At 38.1% G+C, this 25,568-nt stretch overlaps 1 protein-coding gene across 2 annotated transcripts; it reads right to left on the bottom strand.

The window, feature by feature from the left end:
* Positions 1-242: 242 nt before the first annotated feature.
* adcy3a (adenylate cyclase 3a) lies at positions 243-22,797 on the bottom strand. Of its 2 annotated transcripts, none has more exons than XM_026228417.1 (20): positions 20,993-22,797; positions 17,847-17,996; positions 13,542-13,672; positions 13,349-13,460; positions 12,804-12,931; positions 12,556-12,714; positions 10,777-10,942; positions 10,575-10,694; positions 9,084-9,226; positions 8,032-8,193; positions 6,618-6,705; positions 5,846-5,962; positions 5,380-5,648; positions 4,744-4,825; positions 3,413-3,571; positions 3,195-3,341; positions 2,998-3,114; positions 2,788-2,914; positions 2,581-2,705; positions 243-1,228 (listed from the first exon to the last, which is right to left on the bottom strand). In XM_026228417.1, the coding sequence occupies exons 1-20, from the start codon at positions 21,665-21,667 to the stop codon at positions 1,046-1,048; spliced, it is 3,360 nt and encodes a 1,119-aa protein (XP_026084202.1). In that variant the 5' UTR covers positions 21,668-22,797; the 3' UTR covers positions 243-1,045. The 2 variants fall into 2 exon arrangements, with proteins under 2 accessions (XP_026084202.1, XP_026084203.1); XM_026228418.1 differs by having other exon boundaries at positions 10,575-10,691.
* Positions 22,798-25,568: the final 2,771 nt, after the last annotated feature.

Below are 25,568 nucleotides of genomic sequence, written 5' to 3'. Positions count from 1 at the left end.
AGAATGCAGTAAAAGAATAAACTATTGCACATTCATCTAATCCTTGAGGAAAGACACTGTGGGGAATATATTTTGAACTAAGAAACGTTCATCCCTGCAATGCCACGCACAATGAACCCGTTCACACACTGATACTCACACATGTCCTCAGAGTAGCACAAACTGACACACATAGTGGCTTGTATTTGGCACACGAGGAACACTAAAATGTATACTGGGGTCCAAATGTCTGAGACAAATAATGAAAGTGCTTGTGTTTATTTTTAGAATACAATATTTTTCATTACTAGTTACATTGACAGCATAATACTTTTATTAACACTTAGTTTTATTTTTTACATATGTTGTGAGTAATCCAAGAACTGTATGGTTATTTCCATTATTAAAACCTGTTTTTATACGGTCAATGATTAAAACCCATGATTTAATGTGGTCTCAGACTTTCAAACCCTCATGTACATCCATTACAAATTATTAAAATTCAAAAGAGAAAATGTGACTAGACTTTAGAAATGCATGAACACACACACACACACACACACACACACACACACACACACACACACACTTTCAGAAGAGGCAAAGGCAGTCAGTATGCTTTCCTACACAGGCATTCGGAAAAGCTCTTCAATTGCAAACAACATTCAGATATTTCTGGGACTTTCAGTGTAATCTTTAAATAAAGGATTAAATAATTAAATGAAAGAAGAACAAAAATAGGTAATTTGTCAGTTTCTTTGAGCAGCGCAGTGCGTAATATAGAGTAGAGTTTAATGTATTCGTTGTGGCTTGAGTTTAAGAACAACCTGTTTATCACTTTAGCAGTCATTCAGCTTGTTTTATTTCATACACTCATCTCTGTGCACAACTCCAAAATTTAGATTATATAGTACTTCTCTTATATAAACAAAGTCTCTCTCAATGTTTTTTCCCTCAGCCTAATAAATAGAGAAAACAGATTTGAAAGAACTAATTACTGGAGCACTGTACTCGGCAGAAGAGGTATGAGGTGAGGTGTGCGCCAGCAAGTGTGTGTGCCTGTCGGTCAAGAGCTGTCCACCACTTGGTGCGGCAGGGTCACAGAAGAGCCGTTAATGAAGGAGCCTTGTTTTTCACGTCCCTTTAGGAAGTAGGTGAGCAGCTCTCCTTTCCCCTTGACGAATATGGGTCCTCTCCTGACGAAGCGGAAGCCGTAGTCCTTCAGGATGCAGTAGCAGTCCTCCACCACCTGGGGGAAGCAGAGTTTGTTTAGCTAGCATACAGAGATGTCACTGTACATTTCAACTTCCCGTTGCATCATCCTGTTTTTTCTTTTTTCTTATCTTCTCAGGTTTTATTCTAAAGGCCTATTCACTCCAAGGACGATAATCAATAACGATAAGGATAACGATAAAAATATAGTTCTAACAATACAAATATTGACAGCCAATCAAAATCCATCCTGCTGTAATGTGCTTGAGAATTTAAAGTGGCAGACACGCGTGCGCCAGAATAAACGGACAATATAATCCGGTGGTGTGGATGCTAATATCATTATCTTCATAGTTATCGTTATATCGTGGTGTGAATGAGTCTTAAGACATCAGTAAAACCCCCTTGTGATTTCTTGCTGAGTCTTGATAAAGGTGCTTGCTAACAAATCGCTAAATGTGACTAAAGAGGTTGTTGAGGCATTAAACATTATCAGACCAAACAAGTAAACTTATCTACTCGTGTTTATAATCACGCTCTTGCTTACTATTGTAACTCATGATTTACAGGTTGCAGATTTTAAATAAAGACTGAAAGAGTTTTTGGAAGCTTTGTGATGAGGTTAAAATCATATGACTACGGTATTTATTGTTTTGTTTGTTTATATCTTTAGCTTTAGTACACTATAATATATTTTCAAAAAGAGTACATATTACATAAATAACAGTAAGTGCGAACTGAATATATTGTTTATTGTAAATGCAATTACCCAAACTTTAGTTTTTAGTTTTTTTTTTTCATCTTTACATGTCATTTTATAATTACTTCTATTGTCTTTGACAAGTATTGACAAGTATTTATGGTAAACTAAAATATACTTTAGTGTCATTTTTATTGAAACATGTATGTCATGTATTTAAATATATTTGTAATTAAAAAACACATTTGAAATGATTAAGTTGCAACTTAATACATTTATATATTAACTTTAAATAAGCACGTTATTCAACACATCAAAATAAGTGCACTTAAGATAATTTAAATATAATGATTTAAAACGTACCTTAAAGTAAAACGTTTAACTTTATTACAAAGTGCAAAGTGTTCATAAAAAACACTCATGAAAGTGTCTGTGATTTTCATAAATAAAATATTTTTTATTATTTGTTTATTTTTTTAATTAAAAAAATTTAAATTTAAATTTATGCATTTAGCAGACGCTTTTATCCAAAGCGACTTACAGTGCATTCAGGCTATCAATTTCTACCTATCATGGGTTCCCGGTGAATCGAACCCCCAACCTTGCGCTTGATAACTCAATGCTCTACCAATTGAGCTACAGGAACACTATAAATGTAGTTCAGCTAAAGTCAAGCTACCCAGCCTCACCTGGATGTTCCCCATCACCCCTGTGGACTCCATGCGACTGGCCACATTCACAGTGTTTCCCCAGATGTCAAAATGAGGTTTACGGGCCCCGATCACACCAGCCAAAACACCCCCTTTATTCAACCCTACAGAGAAAACACGCAGCCAAACATGAAGCGTTGTGAATCATTGTGTCGTTCACACACAGCCGGACGTCAGGCCACTGACCGATGCGGAGCATGAAGTTATTGAAGGACTGGTAGTTGATGTTCATCAGCGTGACTTTCATGGCCAGAGCAAAATCAGCAAGATCTGCCAAGTGCTGCCAGCGTTCGCGCTCTGAAACCTCTTCTTTCTGTCGGGAAGGACACAAATTGTTTCTACCTCGGTTTCATCAGAACTAGATGGATATATTAGACTCGTATGTACTGTCTTTACCTTCATACAAGCGTAACCGTTGGTGTTATTGTCTGGAGTGACTCCTGATGCTGCCATATACGTGCTGCCAATAGTCTTGATCTTAGTTATACAGCGAAACTGCGGCTCGTCTAACAGCTGAAGAGCACAAACGTGAACGAATAACAGCGCTTCTGCTTTGACTGGCAACAACTGGGTGAAACACTACTAGTACTTACGCTATCAAAATCCGAAATGATTTCATTGAGGAACCTCAGACACTCGATCCCGCCGTTGTTGATGCTTTCCTCCGTATAGAAATCAGAGAAGTTTGGGATGGAGGCGAACATGACTCCGATCTCGTCGTAGGACTGGCTGTAGAGCTCCTGGGACATGTGCATAGGAAAGTTAATTGAGTTTGACAGAATTTGTGAGGCTGAGCGGCTGGATTTCTCACCTCATCCCTCTTCTTGGAGCCCAGGAAATGTCGGGCGACGTGCTCCGGAAGCATATTAGTGACCAGAGCCTCGTTCCAGCGCCGCATCTCGTACACCTTCTCCTTCTGCTCATGCACTTCAATCTTCCACAGGAACAGCGTGCGTGCCAGCTTCTCCACCTGAGCCACAATGTACACAAAAATATATGAATCGGCGCTGTTTTTATCATTGACAATAATCAGAAATGTTTCTTGAGCAGCAAATCAGCATATTAGAGTGATTTCTGAAGATCATGTGACACTGAAGACTGGAGGAATGATGCTGAAAATACAGCTGCGCATCACATTTTAAAATACAAAGTTCAATCATGAGACTAGATGGCACAGGCGGAAATAATCACATCATTATTCACACCAGCAGCCAATGAGCTCGCTGCTCAACCTTCAAATACAGTTGCAGCACACTTTAGAAACCCTCCACCTCCCCCAGCTCCACCTGCAGCACATACAGCAGCATTTCTGTGGATGTAATGGCAGATCTATTGTTCCAAGACCAAACACATTAAAATGTCCATCCTTATCACTATGCTAAACATATTCACACAGAAAAGTTATTTTAAATTGAAATAATATTTCACAATTTTACTGTATTTTTGATCAAATGAATGCAGCATTGGTGAGAATAAGAGGATTTAAAAATCTTACAGACCCCAAACTATTGAAATGTAGTGCACTTTAAAGAAAAGTCTCTGGGGTATATGTGTAGCAATAGTCAGAAATACACTGTATGGGTCAAAATGATCGACTTTTCTTTTATGCCAAAAATCATTAGGGTATTAAATAAAGATAATCTTCCATGAAGATATTTTGTAAATTTGTATATATATCAAAACTTAATTTTTGACAAGTAATATGCATTGCTAAGAATTCATTTGGACCACTTTAAATATGATTTTTTTAATATTTAGATTTTTTGCTCCCTCAGATTCCAGATTTACAAATAGTTGTATCTCAGACAGATATTGTCCCTTATGAATGGTTTTGTGGTCCAGGGTCCCAAATGTCATTGATATCAAACCTGACAGAATGCATATAATATTTAAATTGGATTTGAAAGGATCTAAAAAGTTGACAATTTTCCATAAATAACAACATACATTTTGGCCCGTTCCTGAAACATAACTCCTGTACGAATTCAGAAGACTTGGGATAAAAAACATTACATTTTTAGGTGCTTTTATATCATTTTGGACTTTGAGAGTCCCAGTCCTCACACATTTCATCATATGAGAAAGAGTAGAAAAAATCTACTTTTGAGACTCAATAAAGAAAGATAAAAAAGTTAATCTCACATGTCGGGAGAAGTAGTAGAAGCTGACCATCATGATGAAGATCATCACACTCATGGCGTATTTGGAGGGCACAAGATGAAATCTGTAAAACAAAAAAAAACAAAAAACAGATTAAATCAACTTGAAGAGTAAGACTGCATTTCTCTATTTCAATACCTGGAGATAACAGGCTCATTCAATGTCAGTAAGTCTGATCACTTAAAGGGACAGTTCACCTAAAAATGACATTTCTGTCCTCATTTATGTGATGTTAACTATGAGTTTCTTTCTTCTTGTGAACACATTTTGATTAATATTTGTCACCCAACTGTCGACGGTAGCCACTGACTTCCATAGCATGAAAAAAAAAACTATCTTCTGTTGTGTTCAGCAGAAATGTTTCTTAACTCCCAATGGATCACGTGACACCGAAGACTAAAGTAATGATGCTGAAAATTCAGCTTTGCATCACAGCCATCAATTGACTTGACTTGACATGGAACAACATGAGGGTGAATTTTCCTTTTTGGGGTCAAATATCACTTTAAATCAGCAGCAACACCCCTCTGCTACACAGACTGCTTGGTTTGAGATGTCAATCACATACTAATTGGAGATAATAGTGCTAATCCCTGCTGTGATTGGTGCTTGACCCACCTGTATTCCTTAAAGTGCGTCAGGTCGTACAGGTCAAAGATGTCCCTCCAGCTGTAGATGTTGACCACGGCTGTAGCTCCGCTGATCAGCAGCATGAGGGTGAGCTTCACCATGTGGCTGACCTGCACCAGCATGGTGGTGGCCATCAGCGCCAGTACGGAGACGTAGCTGTAGTATTTGGGATTCTCTGAGCAGCCGCTGGCGGCCGCAGTGACCGGAGTGACCGCAGTCGCCTCGTTTGAGGAGGACTCCGCTGGACGACAGCTCAGCTACAGAAGACACACGAGCACAGGCTTCAAAAGCATCATCTTAAACGTGATGTGTGTTGCTTTCTCCGTTGTTTTAGATGCTAAAAATGATGTTTGTCCATTTAATTCATCCGTTACAGTTTGTGTAATTAAATTATAGTTAGTTATGAAAATGTGGGTGGGTTATACTTTGTCTACCGTGTTCACTGGTTCCTTACCATATCTACTATGTCTGCCATTGTGACTATAAAGATGGCCGCCATGGCCCACGTGTTGCGAGCCCAGCGCGTGTGATCAATCCAAGTGGAGAACGACACCAATCTCTTTGGAAATACCTTTGAAAACAAGACAAAGAAGCAGAAGTTGTCTGTCTGTTCTGACAGCAGTGAAGTCAGAGGAAAGGCCTGTGATCTAGTCACAGTGTGCATGTGTTCAGTTCGATTTAATTCACAGCAACGTGCTTTTAAAAATCAATACATTCTTCAGTTGAGCCATACGGACTCATGCGTCCTTCATCTGTTGCCTAGTGGACGTGTGCGTGACCGTCTCGCCCTACGGAAACACATTATCTCTGCTCTCGCTCAATCTGTGTGTGTGTGTGTGTGTGTGTGCTTGAGAGAGAATCAATACTGGGAACTTTATTAGTCAATGGGGAATGTGTTGACCTAACTAATGAGGATGAGTCGGATATACTGCTGCGTGCTCCAACAGTAAATAGAAGAGCCTCGGGAACCACATTTCATGCATGTGACTTGTTATATTGATATTACAAAAGGAGTTGACGGGTGCATTGGAAATATATGATTTCTCAGCAGAGCGTGGATCATGATGTTAGCAGTAAACATGTTAAAGTTGACACCAAACAAACGCTGGAAACAACTTTACTACTGTATTATTGAGTGCAACAAGAAATTGGCATCACGTACGAAACCAAGCACACATGTGTTAAGCATGTGATTGGTGGAGGAAGGAGTTATAACAGTAACTCACCCGAGGGAAAATGGCTGCCAGCGAACAGAGAGTAAGAATGAGAAGCAAGACTTCACCTACAGCCAGAGTCACATAGTTTGCAACCAACCTGCGGAGCAAAAATACACAGATATACACAAAATACACAAGAACATTACAAATCAATAATACAGCAATACAGAAACACATGGCCATTCCTAGCCTAATGCTGTTAAAACACTCGTGAAAAAGATCGCGTTTGATTTCTATTTTATATTGTATTTAAATCTTAAAAGTATAAATAAAACTTAAATTAACTAAAAAACTTAAAATATTATTTATTATTGCTGAATCAAGCTAAATAAATCAATGTATTGGTAACACTTTAGAATAATGGTCCATTATGTTAGTTAATTAATTAATTAACATGAACAAACAATGAACAGTACATTTATTACTGTATTTATTGATCTTTGTTAATGAAAATACAGTTATTCATTGTTAGTTCATGCTAATCCACAGTGCATTAAAGCTGCGGTCGGTAACTTTTGACGCTCTAGCAGTTAATAAACAGAACTGCTTGCGTCTTGCAGAAGAACATTGTAGCCGGAACTACTTCTCTCTGTTTATGTCTATGAAGAATCACAAAGGTACTGGGTTACTCCGCCGCGGTATCCCCGAAGCAATCTAAAATAGTCTGAATATAAACACTTATTATAGGTGCACACTAGTGATTCAGGACAGGACAAAAACACGGTTTGGAAAATGGATTCATGGTGTACTCGCTTATTATATACATTTTTCTACATTTTGAACACAAACAAAGTTACGGACCGCAGCTCTGATAGGTTGTTACTTGACGGGAGCGATGTATTTCTGCAAATGGCAATAGGAGCACTGGGAGGAGCCAGAGGAGCTTGATTTTTTTTCACAGATTATCTGTCTCATATTCTACTGTCAGGACATAATGACAGGTTTAACAAATATGTAAAAAATATATTTTTACAAAAGTTACCTACTGCAGCTTTAACTAATGTTACCACGCACAACTTTTTTTTTTTTTTGTTGAAATTATGCATTAGTAAATGTTGAAATTAACAAATTAACAACTAAGATTAATAAATGTAGAAGGATTGTTCTTGCTTAGATCATGTTAACTAACACAACTAATGGACCATTATTCTAATGTGTTCCCAATGTATTTATTCAATGTATTCATTAATTTAAGTATGCTGTAGTAACAGATGAATCGAAATCAAACCAGAATCTAACTGAATCAGGAAACCTGCTCGATTCCCAGCTTTCAGTGAAGGTCAGAGATGAAGGAAAACACCAAACAGCATCAGCACAAACAAACAGATGCTGATATAACTGTAAACAGATCACGACTGGCCTCCGTTGACCTCCGGCTGCTAAAGTAGCGGGCTGATGGTGTTAGTGTTAATAGTTAACTGACCTGGGGTCAATGAGCGCCTCCATGACGGCGGTGAAGAGCAGCACCACACACGAGCAGCTGAACGCCGCTCCGCTCTGCTTCTCCTTCTCCACAGAGAAGCGTGTCTCCAGCTCCGGATCAGTGAAGCGCAGGGACAGAACATTCGTGTGCTTCCCTTTCAGCCTGAAACACACACATCCACCACTGAGAAATAAGAGTGCGCTACGAATCCTAAAAGTATATTTAAAAAAATATATATACATAATATTAATAACAAAGAGAGAAATTCAAATTAAACGTTTGGTCACACTTTATTTTAGGGTCCAATTCTCACTATTAACTAACCATTAACTATGACTTTTGCCTCAGTTAACTCCTTATTTGCTGCTTATTAATACTTTATAAGGTAGTTGTTAAGTTTAGGCTATTGGGTAGGATTAGGGATGTCATGCGTTATATGTACTTTATAAGCACTAATAAACAGCCAATATGTTAGTAATAGACATGCTAATAAGCAAATAGTTATTGGTGTGAATTGGACCCTATACTTTACTTTACAGTTCAGGTAACACTTAAAAGCATGATCTTTTCACCCTGCACCATACCTACATTTAACAACTACATTACTAACTATTAATAAGCAGCAAATTAGAAGTAAAATGTATCTTGTTTCATTGTTTTAAGAAGTACACCTGTTTTGATGCATTGACTAATATATTAAAGCACATATGAAGTACTTGATTATAATTTTAACTTAAGTGTATTAGTCGACATATATTTGAAATGCACTTAAATTGCAACTTAATCAATACAAATGTGTTATAACAAATATATTCAAACACATGATATAAGTTTCAATAGAAATGTCATGAAAGTACTGTATGTTTTAGTTTGTCATAAATGATTGTCAGTACATTCAGCAGAAACACTTAGCAGGAAGACTTATTATGAAATTACATATAAAGATGCACTTAAGTCCTACTTAAATTTGTCGAAAACGCTTGTTCAACTAACTGCGTTTAATATACAATTTTTTGAATGTATATGATTTCCATAATTGTTCCTCTGCTTACGCCTGCACGGTCTCTCTCTCCAGCAGAGCTTCATTGAGGAGTTTGTTGAGCTCCTGTTCGTTCTCCTGAGCGTCGATGACTCGCTCTGCCAGATCACGCAGACGCAAACGCCGCCGAGGGTTTGGAAAAGAGGGGTTCACCACCTACCACCAAACACACACACATTCACTGTTCAGAAGAATGGCTCCGAAATATGGGAGTTGTATAGTTGCAATTATTTGGCACAATTATTCAAGTTGTTGTTGTTGTTGTTTTTGTCTGATGTCATCATGCTAATACATAAACATGCTTAAATATACCATTTAAAGGGCCGTTTCGATACCAGTCCTGTAATTATACAGTAATAAATCCCTTTTTTCTGATTTGCTAAGAAATGCAATAGAATTCGGAAGCCAAATGGGTTGTAACATGTTCATCGCATGCGGTTATAATATATATATATATATTGTTTAACATCATTATAACTAACAAATTCGTTCATGCAAACATTTTTTAGAGACTAATGTGAAATCCTTTGCTATTTTTAAATAAGAAAGCAATCATTTCCATTTTGATAACATGCGAATCATTATAATCTGCTGATTTGATTATTATCAATGTTGAAAACAGCTGAGCTGCTGCATATTTCTGGGGAAACCATGATAGATTTTATTTTTCAGGATTATTTGATTAATTTAAATTCTGTTTTATTTGAAACAGAAATATTTAGCAAAATTGTAAAATCTTAAATATCACTTAAAAAAAAAAGAAGTAATCTTAGTGTAAAATAGGTTTTAAATGGTATTCCACAGTAACTTTAATACAAATGTGACCCTGGAGCACAAAAGCAGTCTTTAAGTCGCTGGGAAATATTTGTAGTAATAGCCAAAAATACACTGTATGGGTCAAAATTATTGATTTATCTTTTATAAAACATCATTAGAATATTAATTAAAGATGGCCAAATTAAGATTAATTAATGAAGAAGATGTTCCATAAAGATATTTTGTAAATTTCCTACCGTAAATGTATAAAAACTAGATTTTTGACTAGTGCATATTATTGCTAAGAATCCATTTGGAAAACCTTAAAGGTGATTTTTTCAGCATTTAGATTTTATTTTTGCTCTCTCAGATTCCAGATTTTCAAATAGTTGTATCTCAGACAAATATTGTCCTCCTAACAAACCATACATCAATGGAGAGATGATTTATTCAGCTTTCAGATGATTTATAAATCTCTGGTTACGACTTGTATTGTGTTCCAGGGTCACAAATAGGTAAATAAGTGAATCATGTTTTAAAGTTACAATTAACTACCATTTAAAACCTATTTTATGCTATCATTTTAACAAATAAGTTAATAATATACAATTTTCACCTAGCATTATTATTACTGACAGAGCTTTTTCAGGGACTGAAGCGAAATCCTTTGTCACTTTACTCTGTCATTAAGTACAGAAGTTAAAGAGATTGACAGTGTTGACAGTGTGTGAGATCACGGTTTCATTACGCGTGTGTCCAGCTCCTCCGGCTCCTCCGGTGTGGTGCAGGCCGTGTGGACGCTCCCGTTACACTCCGTAGTGTTGATCAGCAGCGGAGAATTCCCATTAGACGACGTCACCGACAGCTTCTGGAGGAAACCAGCGGTGAGCACGTGAGAAGGAGAGACACACAGAGGAACAGAAACAACAGACACAGGAACCCACACTCACTACTCCATTGATGTTGCTCTTGCTCACGGGTCCCTTGGGCACCACCACCAAATACGTCTCAATGCCCCTTTCCTTCAGGTACTCGCAGCGGTCTCCTCCGTTCCCCGGCTCCACGTCAAACTCTCCATGCAGACACTCCAGGGTACTCTGGGAGATGTGCACTCGCCTACCAGACACACGTTTGAGTGTGTTACTGGCCAACAAAAACCAGCTGCTTCACTCAGGACACACACACTGTTGCTGCTTAGCTGTTGAAAACTACCCTGTAAGTTCACTAAACGGCTGCAGGATCCATCTTCTGAGCCACTTAAGCAGGACTTAAGTGTCAGATACCTTGCTAATCATGCTAAGTACATGCTAGTCACTTGCTAATCATGCTAAGTACATGCTAGTCACTTGCTAATCATGCTAAGTACATGCTAAGTACATGCTAGTCACTTGCTAATCATGCTAAGTACATGCTAGTCACTTGGTAATCATGCTAAGTACATGCTAGTCACTTGCTAATCATGCTAAGTGCATGCTAAGTACATGCTAGTCACTTGTTAATCATGCTAAGTACATGCTAGTAACTTGCTAATAATGCTAAGTATATGCTAGTCACTTGCTAATAATGCTAAGTATATGCTAGTCACTTGCTAATCATGGTAGCAACATGCTATTTTTTTAATGGATGGACACTTTTCATTTCACTTCTTTTGGACTGATGCATGCAACCTGCTGAGTGCCATTAAACAGCTTCTTTCTTTCTTTTTTTCTTTCTTTCTAATGAATCTTTTTATTTGCTTTCTTTCTGACTAATCTTTCTTTTTTCTTTCTTTCTAATGAATATTTTTCTTTCTTTCAATCTTCTTTCTTTCTTTCTTACTAATCCTTTTTTCTTTGTTTTCTTTCTAACTAATCTTTTTCTTTCTTTCTTTCTTTCTTTTATCTTCTTTTTTTCTCTTTCTCTCTTTCTAATGAATCTTTAGTTTTTTCTTTCTTTTTAACTAATCTTTCATTTTTCATTTTTTTATTTCTTTCTTATCTTTCTTACAATTAATCTTTCTTTTTTATTTCTTACAAATATTTATTTTTCTTTCTTTCTAATCTTTTTTCTTTATTTTCTTTCTTTCTAACTAATCTTTCTTTCTTTCTTTCTTTCTAACTAATCCTTTCTTTTATTTAACTAATCCATCTTTTTTTCTAACTAATCTTTCTTTCTAATCTATCTGTCATTCTTTCTTTTCAACTAATCTGTCAATCTAACTTTAAACTTCTTCAAACTTTCTGGTCAGGCTTTCTCAAGCCAACTTAAAGTTCGTCTCAACTAACTTTTTTTTCTACTTACTTCTACTGAAATATGGCTAAAGTGTTACTGCTGAATGTGCTGACAAGAATCTATGATAAACTAAAATATACTTCAGTCTCTTCTATTGAAACTTGGTTGTCATGTATTTAGATATTTGTAATTACACATTTGTAATGACGTTGAAAGATTTGGAGTAAGCAACAAGTGCACATTCAGTATGATCAAGTCTTTTTCACAAGGGGTGGGTCTCATTCTAGTCGGGTCTTACTAATGATTATGACAGATTTTAATAATCGAACATATCTCCAGATGTTTCCAGATCTCAGACGGAGGAAAGTTTACGTATGTGACCTGAACAGCCAGAACGTTCACACTTATCCGAGTCATTCCTCGGACTGCATTCACACTCGATACTTTCATAAACGGATGGCTAGTGAATTTCCCCTAGCATTCAGAAGCTAACAACCGGAGAAGGTGCAGGATTTTACCCAGGTATCCCTCCTGCCTCCATCTTGTTGGCCACCGTCACGTCAGTGGACCACACGTCATACTGCCAGCGCTTCTGTCCCAGCACACCGCCCAAAACCGTCCCAGAATGCACCCCGACACGCATGTCCACGTCCGTCTGCGTCTTCTCTCGAACGTATCTGAAACCCAGATGAATGTGTCAGACGCTCAAGTCATTTCAAAGTCATGGTCATGAAGCAGTCAGTAATTCCCAGCATGCATCACTCACGAGATGGCCTCAACCATGGCCAAACCCATCATGATGGAGCAGGCCGCATGGTCCTCGCGGTAATCTGGAAGGCCACAAATACAGTAATAGCAGTCGCCCAGGATCTTGATCCTCAACTGGTGGTATTTCTAAAGGTAGAGCATCTTAGACTTAGACTTAGACTTCATCAAGGGTTAACCGAGCGTCGATTGAGAGCAACAACGTGCGTCACTTTTTCAGCCGTCTTACTTATTTGAAATCTTTTCTAACATTATAAATATCTTCACTGTCACTTTTGATCAATTAAAGGCATCCTTACTGAATAAAAGCATCATTTTCATTTAAAAGGGAGACTCATTCATAATGTTTTATGTCTTCAGGATTTAATATTTGTTTGAAATATGCTGTGGTACATACACTGCTGTTTCCCATCAATGTGATTTTTACTTTAAACTCGACTGCTGCACTATGCATCTTAAGATCATTAGTCACCAAAAGGGATTGCATCTTTAAAAGTAACTAAATGTGTGTTAAATAAAGCTTGCATACAGATAGCAGTAACTCACAGCTGCTAGCTTGTCGAAGCGGGCGAACAGTTCGTTGAGCAGCTTCACCAGCTCATGCGCGCTACAGGACGAGGACAGCTGAGTGAAGCCCACGATGTCTGCGAACAGAATACTGCAACACAAACACAGTCAAGAGTCAGACAATCAGCAGACGCCGACATTAAGCTTCGCCGTGGTTTACTGAAACACTGACCTGACGTTCTCGTGCCGATACATGTACATGGTGTTGAACTGCTGCATCTCTTTCTGACTGGCTTCTTTCTTCATGTCCTGAAGCATCTCGTCTGCGATGTGCTTGGGTAAGATGGACAGCAGGAGACGCTCCTGTACGCAGGAGGACAACCACTCATTAAACATCCATGCATCTACAAATACATCTACCGTATTTTCTGGACTATAAGTCGCACTTTTTTTCATAGTTTGGCTGGTCCTGCGACTTATAGTCAGGTGCGACTTATTTATCCAAATTAATTTGACATGAACCAAGAGAAATAAACCAAGAGAAAACATTACCGTCTCCAGCCGCGAGAGGGCGCTCTATGTCTTCAGTGTAGATTACAGGAGCACTGAGCAGCATAGAGCGCCCTCTGGCGGCTGGAGACGGTAATGTTTTCTCTTGGTTCTAAATAAATGCGACTTATAGTCCAGTGCTACTTATATATGTTTTTTATATATATGACTTATATACGTATCTTTGGACTGATGCGACTTATACGCAGGTGCGACTTATAGTCTGAAAAATATGGTATATTTCTATACATTCTGCATCTGGAGAATTTATAGATATATTCTAACAATTCTGTGCATAATCCACCTCTTGCATGTTTGCTTACTAAGTAATCATTTGTATAATTGTATAAATATTCAAATGAACAAATAAAATAAATCTATATTAAAAAGATAAAAAGAAAAGAAAATATTTTTAATTAATGCTCTCTCTCTGAGACAGCATATCACTCCCAAACAGAATTATTAAAAAATATATATTAAAAAATCATAAAAAATATAAAAATGTCTATATATATACATATATATATATATATAGTGTGTGTATATATAGTGTGTGTGTGTGTATAAAAACTGATATACTATACATTAATTCTGTATAATATATATATATATATATTCAAAATTCTGCTTGGCCGCCAGGTACATTTAAAAAAGAAAATAATTATTTTATTCAACAAAGATGCATTTAACTGATTATGCATGATCGCCAGAAATCATTCTAATATGATGATTTACTGCTCAAGAAACATTTCTGATTGTTATCAATGTTAAGCAGCACAATATTATGCAGAAACAGTGCTAAGTTTTATTTTTCAGGACTCTTTGATGAATAGAAAGATCAAAAGAACTGAAAAAGCATCTGAAATAGACATTTTTGTATCAGTGTCTTTTCTGTCACTTTTAATCAGTTAAATGCATCTTTGTTGAATAAAAGTATTATTTTATTTTTTTAATGTACCTAGCCCAAACTGAATTTTTTATATTTATATAAGACACTGATACAAACATTTCTATTTAAGATGCTGTTCTTTTGACCTTTCTATTCATCAAAGAATTGTACAGCACAACTGTTTTCAACATTGATAATAATCAGAAATGTTTCTTGAGCAGTAAATCATCATATTTTCATGATTTCTGAAGATCATGTGACACTGAAAACTGGATGCTGAAAATACAGCGGAGCATCACAGAAATAAATTACACTTTAACAGAGATTCACATAGAAAACAGCTATTTTAAATTATAATAATTTTTCACATTTTCACTTTATTTTTGATCAAATAAATGCAGCCTTGACTGAGAATATAAGAAATCTTACCAAACTTCTTAACGGTATTCAATAGGTGTCAACTTTATACTACTAATGACCTCACAGCTATCAGACACTGACCACAATTAATACGTTAAAAGAAAAAGAAATGCAAATTAATATCTCTTAAGGATACAGTGCACAAATATATGTACGTTTAAAACACTTCAGCGATGCTAACCGTGACCTGAGCTGTTAACATGTCCACTCACAGCCCAAACACACTCCCTTTAGCACACACTCACAGCTGACCACGCAGCGCTCACTAAAACAAGATAAAGGAGTCGCTAGCGTGATTACAGATCACATCGTCTCAGGAGGCCGTCGCCACGGTAACCGGCCGTAGCTTCTTGATTGGCTGGCGGACCCCGTCTCCCAGCAGCCCCAGTTTCTCCTCATATGCTTCTTATCGGCCTGTTTTGCTCTTTCTCTCTCTCTTTTCGTTTGCTCTGTAAGTGTGGCACTGACTGCTGAACCTCTACACATACACACAAATCAACGACACAATGACTTCAGAGGACTTCTGTCCACTCCGTCTGTGTATTTTCAATACTAATCTCAGCCAATCAAATCATGTCAGATGTTTGATTGACAGTTTTGTAGGGCGGGATTTAAGGCCAGTCAGATTTCACAGTGGGTGGGGCTAAGAGGTTTGATGTCACAGACCATCATCAAAAACTTTACGAAGGTTCTTCGTGAGGAAATCTTTTCGAAGTCTTTGACGTTGATAATTCACAGAACAGCGATGAATGGGACCATACTTGGTTCTGCCATTTTTCACCACCACAAACTATGTTGATGTAAGGATGAAAGATTTCCTCGAGCTGATTTGGCATGAATTTGCCGTGTTGACCAACGGAAAGCTGCTTCATACATCGCTAACGTTACACTACTGACAAACAACCTGCATGATTCATGAAAAATGAAACTGCACTTTGGGTTAGTGCGATTATTAAACCACAAGGGCTGTGATTTAAGTAAATAAACATTTGGGCCCTATTTTAACGATCTAAACACAAGTGTAAAGTGCACGGCGCTGGTGCACTCAGGGCGTGTCCAAATCCACTTTTGCTATTTTAACGATGGAAAAACGGTTGGCGCGCCCGGGCGCATGGTGTAAACGTGTTGTCCCTATTCTCTTAATGAGTAATGGGTGTTTTTTGGGCGTAACGTGCAATAAACCAATCAGAGTCTCATCTTCCATTCCCTTTAAGAGCCAGTTGAGCTAGTGCCATGACGGATTTGCTATTTACACGGCAGAATTTGGCAAACGCAAAGACAGAACACGTCTACGAAATTAAACGGAGCTGCTCGTGTGCGAGCAAATAGATAATTCTGATACATGAGATGACTATCCATTATGACATGTAGGCATTTATATATATATATTTATATCAGGTTTGAGTTGGTCTATGGCGCAGTCTATTTTCAGTTCCTTAAAATAGCAATGCGCCTGAACACACCTCTTTTTTTAAACCAGCACGCCCATGGGCGCACAAATGCATTTGCTAATTAAACGACGTGACGCTGGACAGGAAAATGCGAACAGTGCCGGACTGAAACTGGCAAACACACTTGTCGCCTTGCATCGGGTGTATGATAGGGCCCTTGATCTGTGTGTTTCTGAGTGAAGCGCAGCACTGTGTTCAGTTACACACCAGCAGCATCTCAACAGACGCTGTGTGTCTTTGGAAACAAAACTGTCTCCTCAAACACCTGATGAGAAATGCTTACTGACAGAAGAGAAGCTTCTTCCATTCTCTGTCAAATAATTAAAAAGCTTGCAGGTGAAGAAATTAAGACATAAATATTAGTATTCTAGTCTTACAGCTGTGATGAGTATCATATTATTTTTTAAATATTCATTTTTATTTTACAGTGAAATATGGACATAGTATGATTTATTTTCTTTTTTATTTAGTAAATACGTATTAAAAAGTTATATTTTATTTATGTATTTTTTTAAAGCCATTTTAATATATAATCACAACATTTTGGACAAATTGTGTGTCCCTGCAAACAAGAACAGCAAGCCTGGATTAAAAAATATTTTAATAATATTTTAAATCAGAATCACAATTTATATCAGAACAAAATTGCTTATTAGATTTTTTTTCCCTAACCAGAACGTTTTTTTGTAAAAAAAAAATAAAATAATAATTTTACAAGAAAATACAATTTCAGTCTTTAATTCAATGTGTTACTTTTCATCTGTTGTCAAACTTTCTATCAGTTTCTGATGTTTCTCATGTATATATGTATTATTTACAGGTAAAGTGTGTGTGATTTCTGCACCACTAGTGGCATCAAACAGAACTGCAAAAATAATGACTAGCTATGTTGGAAACTGAATATTACCTCACTTTATTCTGAACACTGTATGACTCCTTTTACTTCACATGTGTAATAGTACACATTGTGCAACATTTCAAACATGCATCACTGTTGTCCCACGACCTCACTACATTAAATGTTTAATTCACAAGGTTCACCTAGGGGTCGTTCACACACAAATAAGGGTTAATGAATTAAATTTTTCTATTGTTGCTCGAGTCTCACGTCTTTTGCAGCGTTGCATGCATGACACTGCATTCAGATGCTATGCTCAAGTTCAAAGTTCAACTTTAGACCTTGCGTCTGTAGTGAAGGAGCTGATCAATCTCTGCTGGTTTCTCTCACCTGCTGCTGGCTTTGCTCCTCCAGGTTGAGCTTCACCTCCAGCGACTGCCGAGCCTCCAGAAAGGCCTTGCGGTGTTTGCGGTCGGCCATGTAATACGACATGACGCCCACAGTGATGGCACAGAAGTAGATCACAATGTTGGCCAGCAACTGCAAAACACAACAGCACCATCATGACATGACACACAAGCCTTCCTCACCTAGCGTCTGCTTCTTTAAGACTACTACTGTATTTATTAGTTGATATTATATTGAAAAAAAAAAATATATATACAGCAATATTTTAAAATCTGCCTCAACAGAGGTAACAAATACTAATAAATGCTATATATTTTTGGAGATGTAATTTTAGAAAATGATTAATCATCATGAAAATACGATAAGAATTGCATAAATTATAAAACACTATAATATTTTGAAATCAACAAAAAAGGCACTACAATCAATTCTACCATAATGTATAAATACTATATTTATTATAAGATATAATTTAGAAAACATAAATAATCTCCATGAAAATACATAAATAACTGAATTAATGAAAACATTGTTGTGTTTTTAAATCAGTGTAAAAAGGTAATAAAGCTACCGTTATGTAATATTTTTTTTAATCAGCACAGAAAAGGCAGAACGACAATTAGTGCCATTATATATAAACACTATATTTATTAGTAGATATCATTTAGAAAACATAAATAATCACCATGAAAATACATAAATAACTGAATTAATGAAAACATTGTTGTGTTTTTAAATCAGTGTAAAAAGGTAATAAAGCTACCGTTATGTAAAAATGCTAGATTTATTTACATATTTAATTTAGAAAACATGATAAATGATCAAGAGAATACAGTAACAAGTGAATAACTAAATACAAATAAATTGCATAATGTTTTTAAATCAGCACAAAAAAATACAATAACGGTAACAACTGAATAACCGATAAAATAAAAAATGTAATCAAAAATTTGGTAATATTTTTTTAAATAAGCACAGACAAGGCAGAACAACAATTACTGCCATATATACGATTACATTTATCAGTAGATATAATTTAGAAGAAAAAAAACCCTGTTTAATCATCATGCATTACTATAAGTATTTTATGTAATACTGTAAATTACTGTAATTAGTTATTGAATAAGTTTTAAAAATACTGTTTTTCTTTTTTTTTGTCAGCACAAAAAAGCTAGTCAAAGTGCAAATCAATCAATCAATCAATCGTGCTGGTTTTGGTTTGGGGTTGAAACAGCCTGAAGTTGTTCTCCACACGTTTCATGAGCCACTGATCTCCAGGTGGCTGCTGTGTAATGTTTCTGAATAAACTGCTTCCTGCGTCCTTCCTCTCGGGGCACAGACAGTCCTGCTGAGTAAAGAGCCAATCACCTCGGCTGGACAGCCACCTGTCGGCCCTTCTGGCCCCGTCACTGAAGCAGATATCAGCACAATCTGACCAAATCATGTCCACTCATATCTCATCCCAAAATCAAATACATCAAGAAGACTTTTCGTGGACAATTAAGCATATCAATTAAAAAAGGGAAAACAATAAATGTATAATTAATTTATTATTTAACAACTATTGGGATAAAATGTTCAGAGGTTTCGAGTACTTCAGAGTATTTGTAAAGAAACTCTTCATGCAAACCTAAAATAATAGTTTGCGTCTGTTACTTTCTGTCGCACCAGAAACGTCCACGCTGTTCTTCAAACGCAACACTGAACCATTGTGTTGTCATCGTCTGAAAATTATTTCTCTTCTTTAGAAAAAGAAATGCAATCAATTGTACACTCTGTCTGAAATGATCAACAAACAAAGATAAAGAAGGCATGAATGTGATCTGAATGTCCAGTGTTTCTGCAGCTGACTCAAGGTCTGATGCCTTTCAGTTGAATCACATCTACTTCACCTACTTCAGGCTGCTGGTTAAAAGCTGTTTTCAAAGTCGTTTGGGTTCCCAGAAGATTGTGGGATAGAAAAGATGCCAATAAAGAGCCTTTCTGTAGACTGTAGCATGAGATCAGGTGCAACTGAAACATTATTCATTAATTAGAGAATATCTATATGGCTAAAGCTTCAGTCCAGTATGGATGAATTACCATTTAGAATTATTAATTAGTATTAAACAATATTATGTGATCGAAATTGTTTTAATACTGGTCACACTTTACAATAAGGCTTCATTTGTTAACATTACTGAACTACATTTTTAACATTAAAAACTCACAATGAAAACAATTCTAAGGGATTTATCAATTGTAGTTAATGTTAAATTCAGCATTAAAACCACAAGTTATATCTGTTATTATTATTTAACGCACCTGAGCTAACGTGAACTCACAATGAATAGTTGTATTTTTAATAACCAACATAAAAAATTATGATGTACAATAATAAATGTAATGCTCATTGGTAGTTTATGATTGTTAATGCAATAACTAATGGAAGCTCATTGCAAAGTGTTAACTTCATATCAATATTTTAATAGTTACTGGGATGGACAAGTCTACAAAGCTCATATCTACAAGGCTTTACATGATGTATTCCCTTCAGCATGACTAAAAAAATATTATTTTTGTTATTTAATCAGAACCATTTAATATCGAAATATATATATGTGGAGTCAAATCCCCATGCATCCTTTTGACTACAAAGCACGTGTTTGTTTGATGGCCAGAAATTGTTGTCATTGAGTCTTTCACGTTCTCAGGTTTTAACATCGGTTGAATCGGGCTTTGATCAGAAACCTCAGGAGGAACTGTAGATGATATAAGCCCATCATTTACACCTTTAAAACTAAAGCTACTTTCTCAGTGATGATATAGATGAGCCATTTCTGGTTCCCCAAAGAACCTGTCAGTGGTCAGCTCTTAAAAGACCCATGTTTTTCTAAGAATGAAGTACATTTAAAGAACCTAAAGAACCCTTCTCCACCATACTTCTAAAAATAACGGTTTCATTCCACAGAAGGTTCGTTATAAATGACCAAAAGGGTCTTAGCAAAACATGCTTCTTTTAAGCACTGGAAGGTTCTTTGGGGAACCAAGTATGGTCCTTTTGGACATTTTGTGAAATGGAAAGGTTCTTCAATGAACCTCTCGAGACCCATCTTTACTCCTCCAAACTGCTGGGATCATTTCCTCACCTGTCTTCCCAGAGCCGCCCCCTGGATGTCCTCCTGCTGCTGCTGGGCGATGGTGACGCCCAGGACGAGGGTGTGCACGCCGCAGGACACGGCCGTGATCAGCACTATAGGGGTCAGTCGTAGAGGCAGCGTCAGGAAGAAGGAAAAGCTAAAAAACGCCTGCCAGCCCACCGTGTCGCTGGGCTGATGGAAGCGGGCGAAGTTCAGTCCTAGGTAACAGAAGATCTGGGCTGCTATGAGCACCCACAAGGCGTAGGGCACCAGGCGGCGGGTCACACGGTCCGGGAGCAGACCGAACCGGCACAGCAGGTACAGCAGGACGTCCACCGCCAGCCCCACAGACGCCACGGCCACAGACGCCAGCTTATCACCGGTGTACAGCACAGCACACATCACGATGATGTAGCAGTCGAAGAGGGCCGCGAACACCACCAGCACCAGCAGGGTCTCGTGCCGCTGCCGCCGGAAGTATGTCTGGTACAGGTTCTCCAGAGAGTCCGGCGCGAAGGTCAGACGCATGAACCGCGGCAGACACAGACAGCAGCCGGAGCTGCGCACGGTCACCTCATGGGTGCGTCCCACCGCCTGCCCGGGGTCAGAGGGCAGGGTGACCGAACAGTCCGCCGAATACTCCGCAGAATACTCGGGCTCCGAAAAGGCCCGGTTCCGGTGCATTCTGGAGAGCTGGATTGTAAAAGATACTATAAAAACTAACACTCCGTGTGGGTCTCAATGCAGTGGATGCTGGGAAAACACTGCCTGGAAACGTGTTCGCCAATGTCCAAACCTGAGATCAGATCCGAAGCGGACACCTGATTGTCATGCCTGGCATGTTTAGACACCGAATCAGATCTTGCATGCATGTTAATGGCACTGGCACCTAGAGAGACGCTTTGGCACTTGGGATGCGCTTCTCGAACCAATGCCCCCAGCTGCACACCTTTGTTTTTTCTCTGAGGTCTGCAGTCTCAGCAAGTTGACGTGAAGGAGACAAGAAGAGCTGTTTACACATCCATCAGCCTCTCTGTTCCCAGTCTCGGGTCCAGTCTCGGTGTCCAGCAGCGCTCACGGTGGGTTTCCATGATGAACCCTCGCATGGAGGAAGAACATCAGGACTCAGGAAGGAAGCGAGGCGACCATTGAACCAGATGTTTCGCCCCGGATCAACATGACATGCAGTGACAAGCGAAATAAAACCCGAATGTCAGCTTATATCGAGAAAACAGAGGCGATCGTGATCGCAGAGCGCATCGTGGCCTGATACAGTCTGTTAACATGCACTTCCCTTCCTGTGCATCACACTGGATTCACGCAGGAAATACATGTTGCGCTCCGGTGCTGTGTGAAATATGGAAATGCATTTCACAATACACCGCTGCTGCTGCCTTCGGTTACACATATCCTCTCATCTTCACTACTGAAACCACCACAAGACCAGCAAATCAAGATCTCAGAGATGAAAACGTGGATCTCTCTGCAGACTGGCCGTATCTAATGGAAATACAGCGCTGCCTTAATCCGTAACGAATCCATATCACATAAAACGGTCCGATTTGTGGCAAAGAGCAATTTCTAAATCACCCGTGAAACACATGAAAATCCACCGTATGCTCGATTCCAAGTCTTTTTCCTCCAAAAGTCATTAATAATCACGCCACCTCCCGTTCCATGGATGAAAGAAGTGGATACTGGCACAGTCCTGATAAACCAGACCCGACACTACACAAACCTGACTTTTCATTCAGTCGGTGTACATATACAGAGAGATCCAGTCGTTCTCACTTTCTAAATGCAAACGAACGTGATGTCCGATTCGCGGAGGAATTGTTGTTTGGAGTCGGTTGTTATTAATGATTCACACGAGCCGAATCGTGAATCATTCGATGTGAATGGAGAAAGTTAGCTCGAGTGAAGCTGACAAATTGGTTAGCCTACATATGTCGCCTAAGTAACGCCAAACACTGTTTATAATTCATAATATACATATTGTTAAATAGCAGTATTTAGCAATATGTTAATATCCATTCATCAATTCGGCTGTAAGGGAGAACTGAGACGTGACTGTCAGGTTGAAAGCTCACTCTGTGTAATGCAATCATAAACAGACACCATTGTTAAGCTTCTACGAAAAAAATAATGAATTAAAATGCCGCGCGAGTTTTTTGAGAACATTTTTCAGTGATGACTCGTTTGAATCGATTCTCTTATTTTAACATTTCGAACGAACCGATTCGCTTACAGATTTCTGAACGCAGCAAACGAAAATGAACAGTCGCTGGCTACTATGGCGACGGCTCGCGATTTTAATATTAATTTTAGGGTGCTGACGTATATTCACAGGCGTCCAATCACGCGACCTGTTTAATATTCATGAGCTTGCCCTTCTCTATAGTAGGATTGGTCAGTGCGTCCCTGTTACCCCTCTTTTCACCCCCCCCCCCCCCCCTTCAGTGGGCACGGTTTGCAAGCAACAACTGAAAATATGCAGCCCATCTTATTAAAAAACTTATAGGGGTTTTTTATGGATAAATAAGTTTTTTTTTTTTTTTTTTTAATCAACAAACTGTCAACACTAAGCCTAAACAAAGTGTGACATAAAGAGAATAACAACTTATTTGTGAAAGAAATCCACATGTAAAGCATAAATGTTTTAGCTGTTAAAAATGTATAGCTGTTTGGATAGGTGCGGACCAGCATAACTTGTATCATATTAACGTTACATAAACTGACATGTTTTCTCTATTCTCTATTGTGACTGTCTGACAGCGGATGCCTCAGGGTCATATTGATTATTCCACTGAAACCCTGTATTGAACAAGAAATCAATAGTCAGACAGCTGACCTTTATAAAGCATAGATAGAGCACATCAACATCACATCATGCCTGACAAACACATCACTTTAGCTCACACAATTCAACCATGAATGTGACATCACATTATCACCGAGCACACCTTCTCTGTGAACAGTTATGAAAGCGTAGGAGTCACTTCATATAGGCCAAATGTACCGACCATGCTGTTCACCTGGACGCTGTTTACAGTAATCAGTATACGGTGCTCCTCAATAAATTAGAATGTTGTGGAAAAGTTCATTTATTATAGTAATTCAACTCAAATTGTAAAAATCTTGTATTAAATAAATGCAATCCACACAGACTGAAGAAGTTTAAGTCTTTGGTTCTTTTAATTGTGATGATTTTGGCTCACATTTAACAAAAACCCACCAATTCACGATCTCAACAAATTAGAATATTTCATAAAACCAATAAACAAAAACATTTAGTGAATTGTTGGCCTTCTGTAAAGTATGTTAATTTACTGTACATGCGCTCAATACGTGGTAGGGGCTCCTTTACTGCTGAGGTGGTCTGGAAGCCCAGGTTTCTTTGACAATGGCCTTCAGCTCATCTGCATTGTTTGGTCTCTTGTTTCTCATTTTCCTCTTGACAATAGCTCATAGATTCTTTATGGGATTCAGGTCTGGTGAATTTCTGGCCAGTCAAGCACACCAACACCATGGTCATTTAACCAACTTTTGAGGCTTTTGGCAGTGTGGGCAGGTGCCAAATCCTGCTGGAAAATGAAATCAGCATCTTCAAAAAGCTGATCAGCAGAAGAAAGCATGAAGTGCTCCAAGATTCCTTGGTGAAATTCCTTGGCAGTGACTTTGGTTTTCAAAAAACACAATGGACCAACACCAGCAGATGACATTGCACCCAAAATCATCACAGACTGTGGAAACTTAACACTGGACTTCAAGCAAATTGGGCTATGAGCTTCTCCAATCTTCCTCCAGAATCTAGGACCTTGGTTTCCAAATGAAATACAAAACTTGCTCTCATCTGAAAAGAGAACTTTGGACCACTGGGCAACAGTCCAGTTCTTCTTCTCCTTCGCCCAGGTAAGGTGCCTCTGATGTTGTCTGTGGTTCGGCAAAGTCCTTGACACGTGTGTGTGTGGAGGCTCTTAATGCCCTGACACCAGCCTCAATCCATTCCTTGTGAAGTTCACTCAAAGGCTCATAAGGCTGCAGTTCTCTCGGTTGGTTGTGTATCTTTTTTTCCCCACACTTTTTCCTTCCAGTCAATTTTCTGTTAACATGTTTGGATACAGCACTCTGTGAACAGCCAGCTTCTTTCTTAATGAATGTTTGTGGCTTACCCTCCTTGTGAAGGGTGTCAATGATTGTCTTCTGGACAATTGTCAGATCAGCAGTCTTCTCCATGATTGTGGAGCCTAGTAAACCAAACTGAGAGACCATTTTAAAGCCACAGGAAACCTTTGCAGGTGTTTGAGTTGATTAGCTGATTGGCATGTCACCATATTCTAATTTGTTGAGATCGTGAATTGGTGGGTTTTTGTTAAATGTCAGGCAAAATCACCACAATTAAAAGAACCAAAGACTTAAACTACTTCAGTCTGTGTGCATGGAAATTATTTAATACACCAGTTTCACAATTTGAATTGAATTACTGAAGTAAATGAACTTTTCCACAGCACTCTGTATATTTCCAGGCTCTTGTTGCTAAGTACACAAAGGGAACCTGAGGGAGACCATGAGCATGATAATTATT

This window comes from Carassius auratus, chromosome 41 (assembly GCF_003368295.1).
Source record: "Carassius auratus strain Wakin chromosome 41, ASM336829v1, whole genome shotgun sequence".
Classification (NCBI taxonomy): Eukaryota; Metazoa; Chordata; class Actinopteri; order Cypriniformes; family Cyprinidae; genus Carassius; species Carassius auratus.
Note: the sequence above shows the minus strand (reverse complement) of the source record. Positions and strands in the feature narration are given on the sequence as shown.

What these genes read in the sequence shown, in the direction of transcription:
- adcy3a (XM_026228417.1), bottom strand. Translation starts at nt 21,667, where the DNA reads ATGCACCGGAACCGGGCCTTTTCGGAGCCCGAGTATTCTGCGGAGTAT. An exon ending in TGGCAGACATAGTAGATATG is followed by an intron (nt 5,649 to 5,845) that starts GTAAGGAACCAG and finishes TGTCTTCTGTAG; the next exon opens with CTGAGCTGTCGTCCAGCGGA. An exon ending in GCTCCAAGAAGAGGGATGAG is followed by an intron (nt 3,342 to 3,412) that starts GTGAGAAATCCA and finishes CACATGTCCCAG; the next exon opens with GAGCTCTACAGCCAGTCCTA.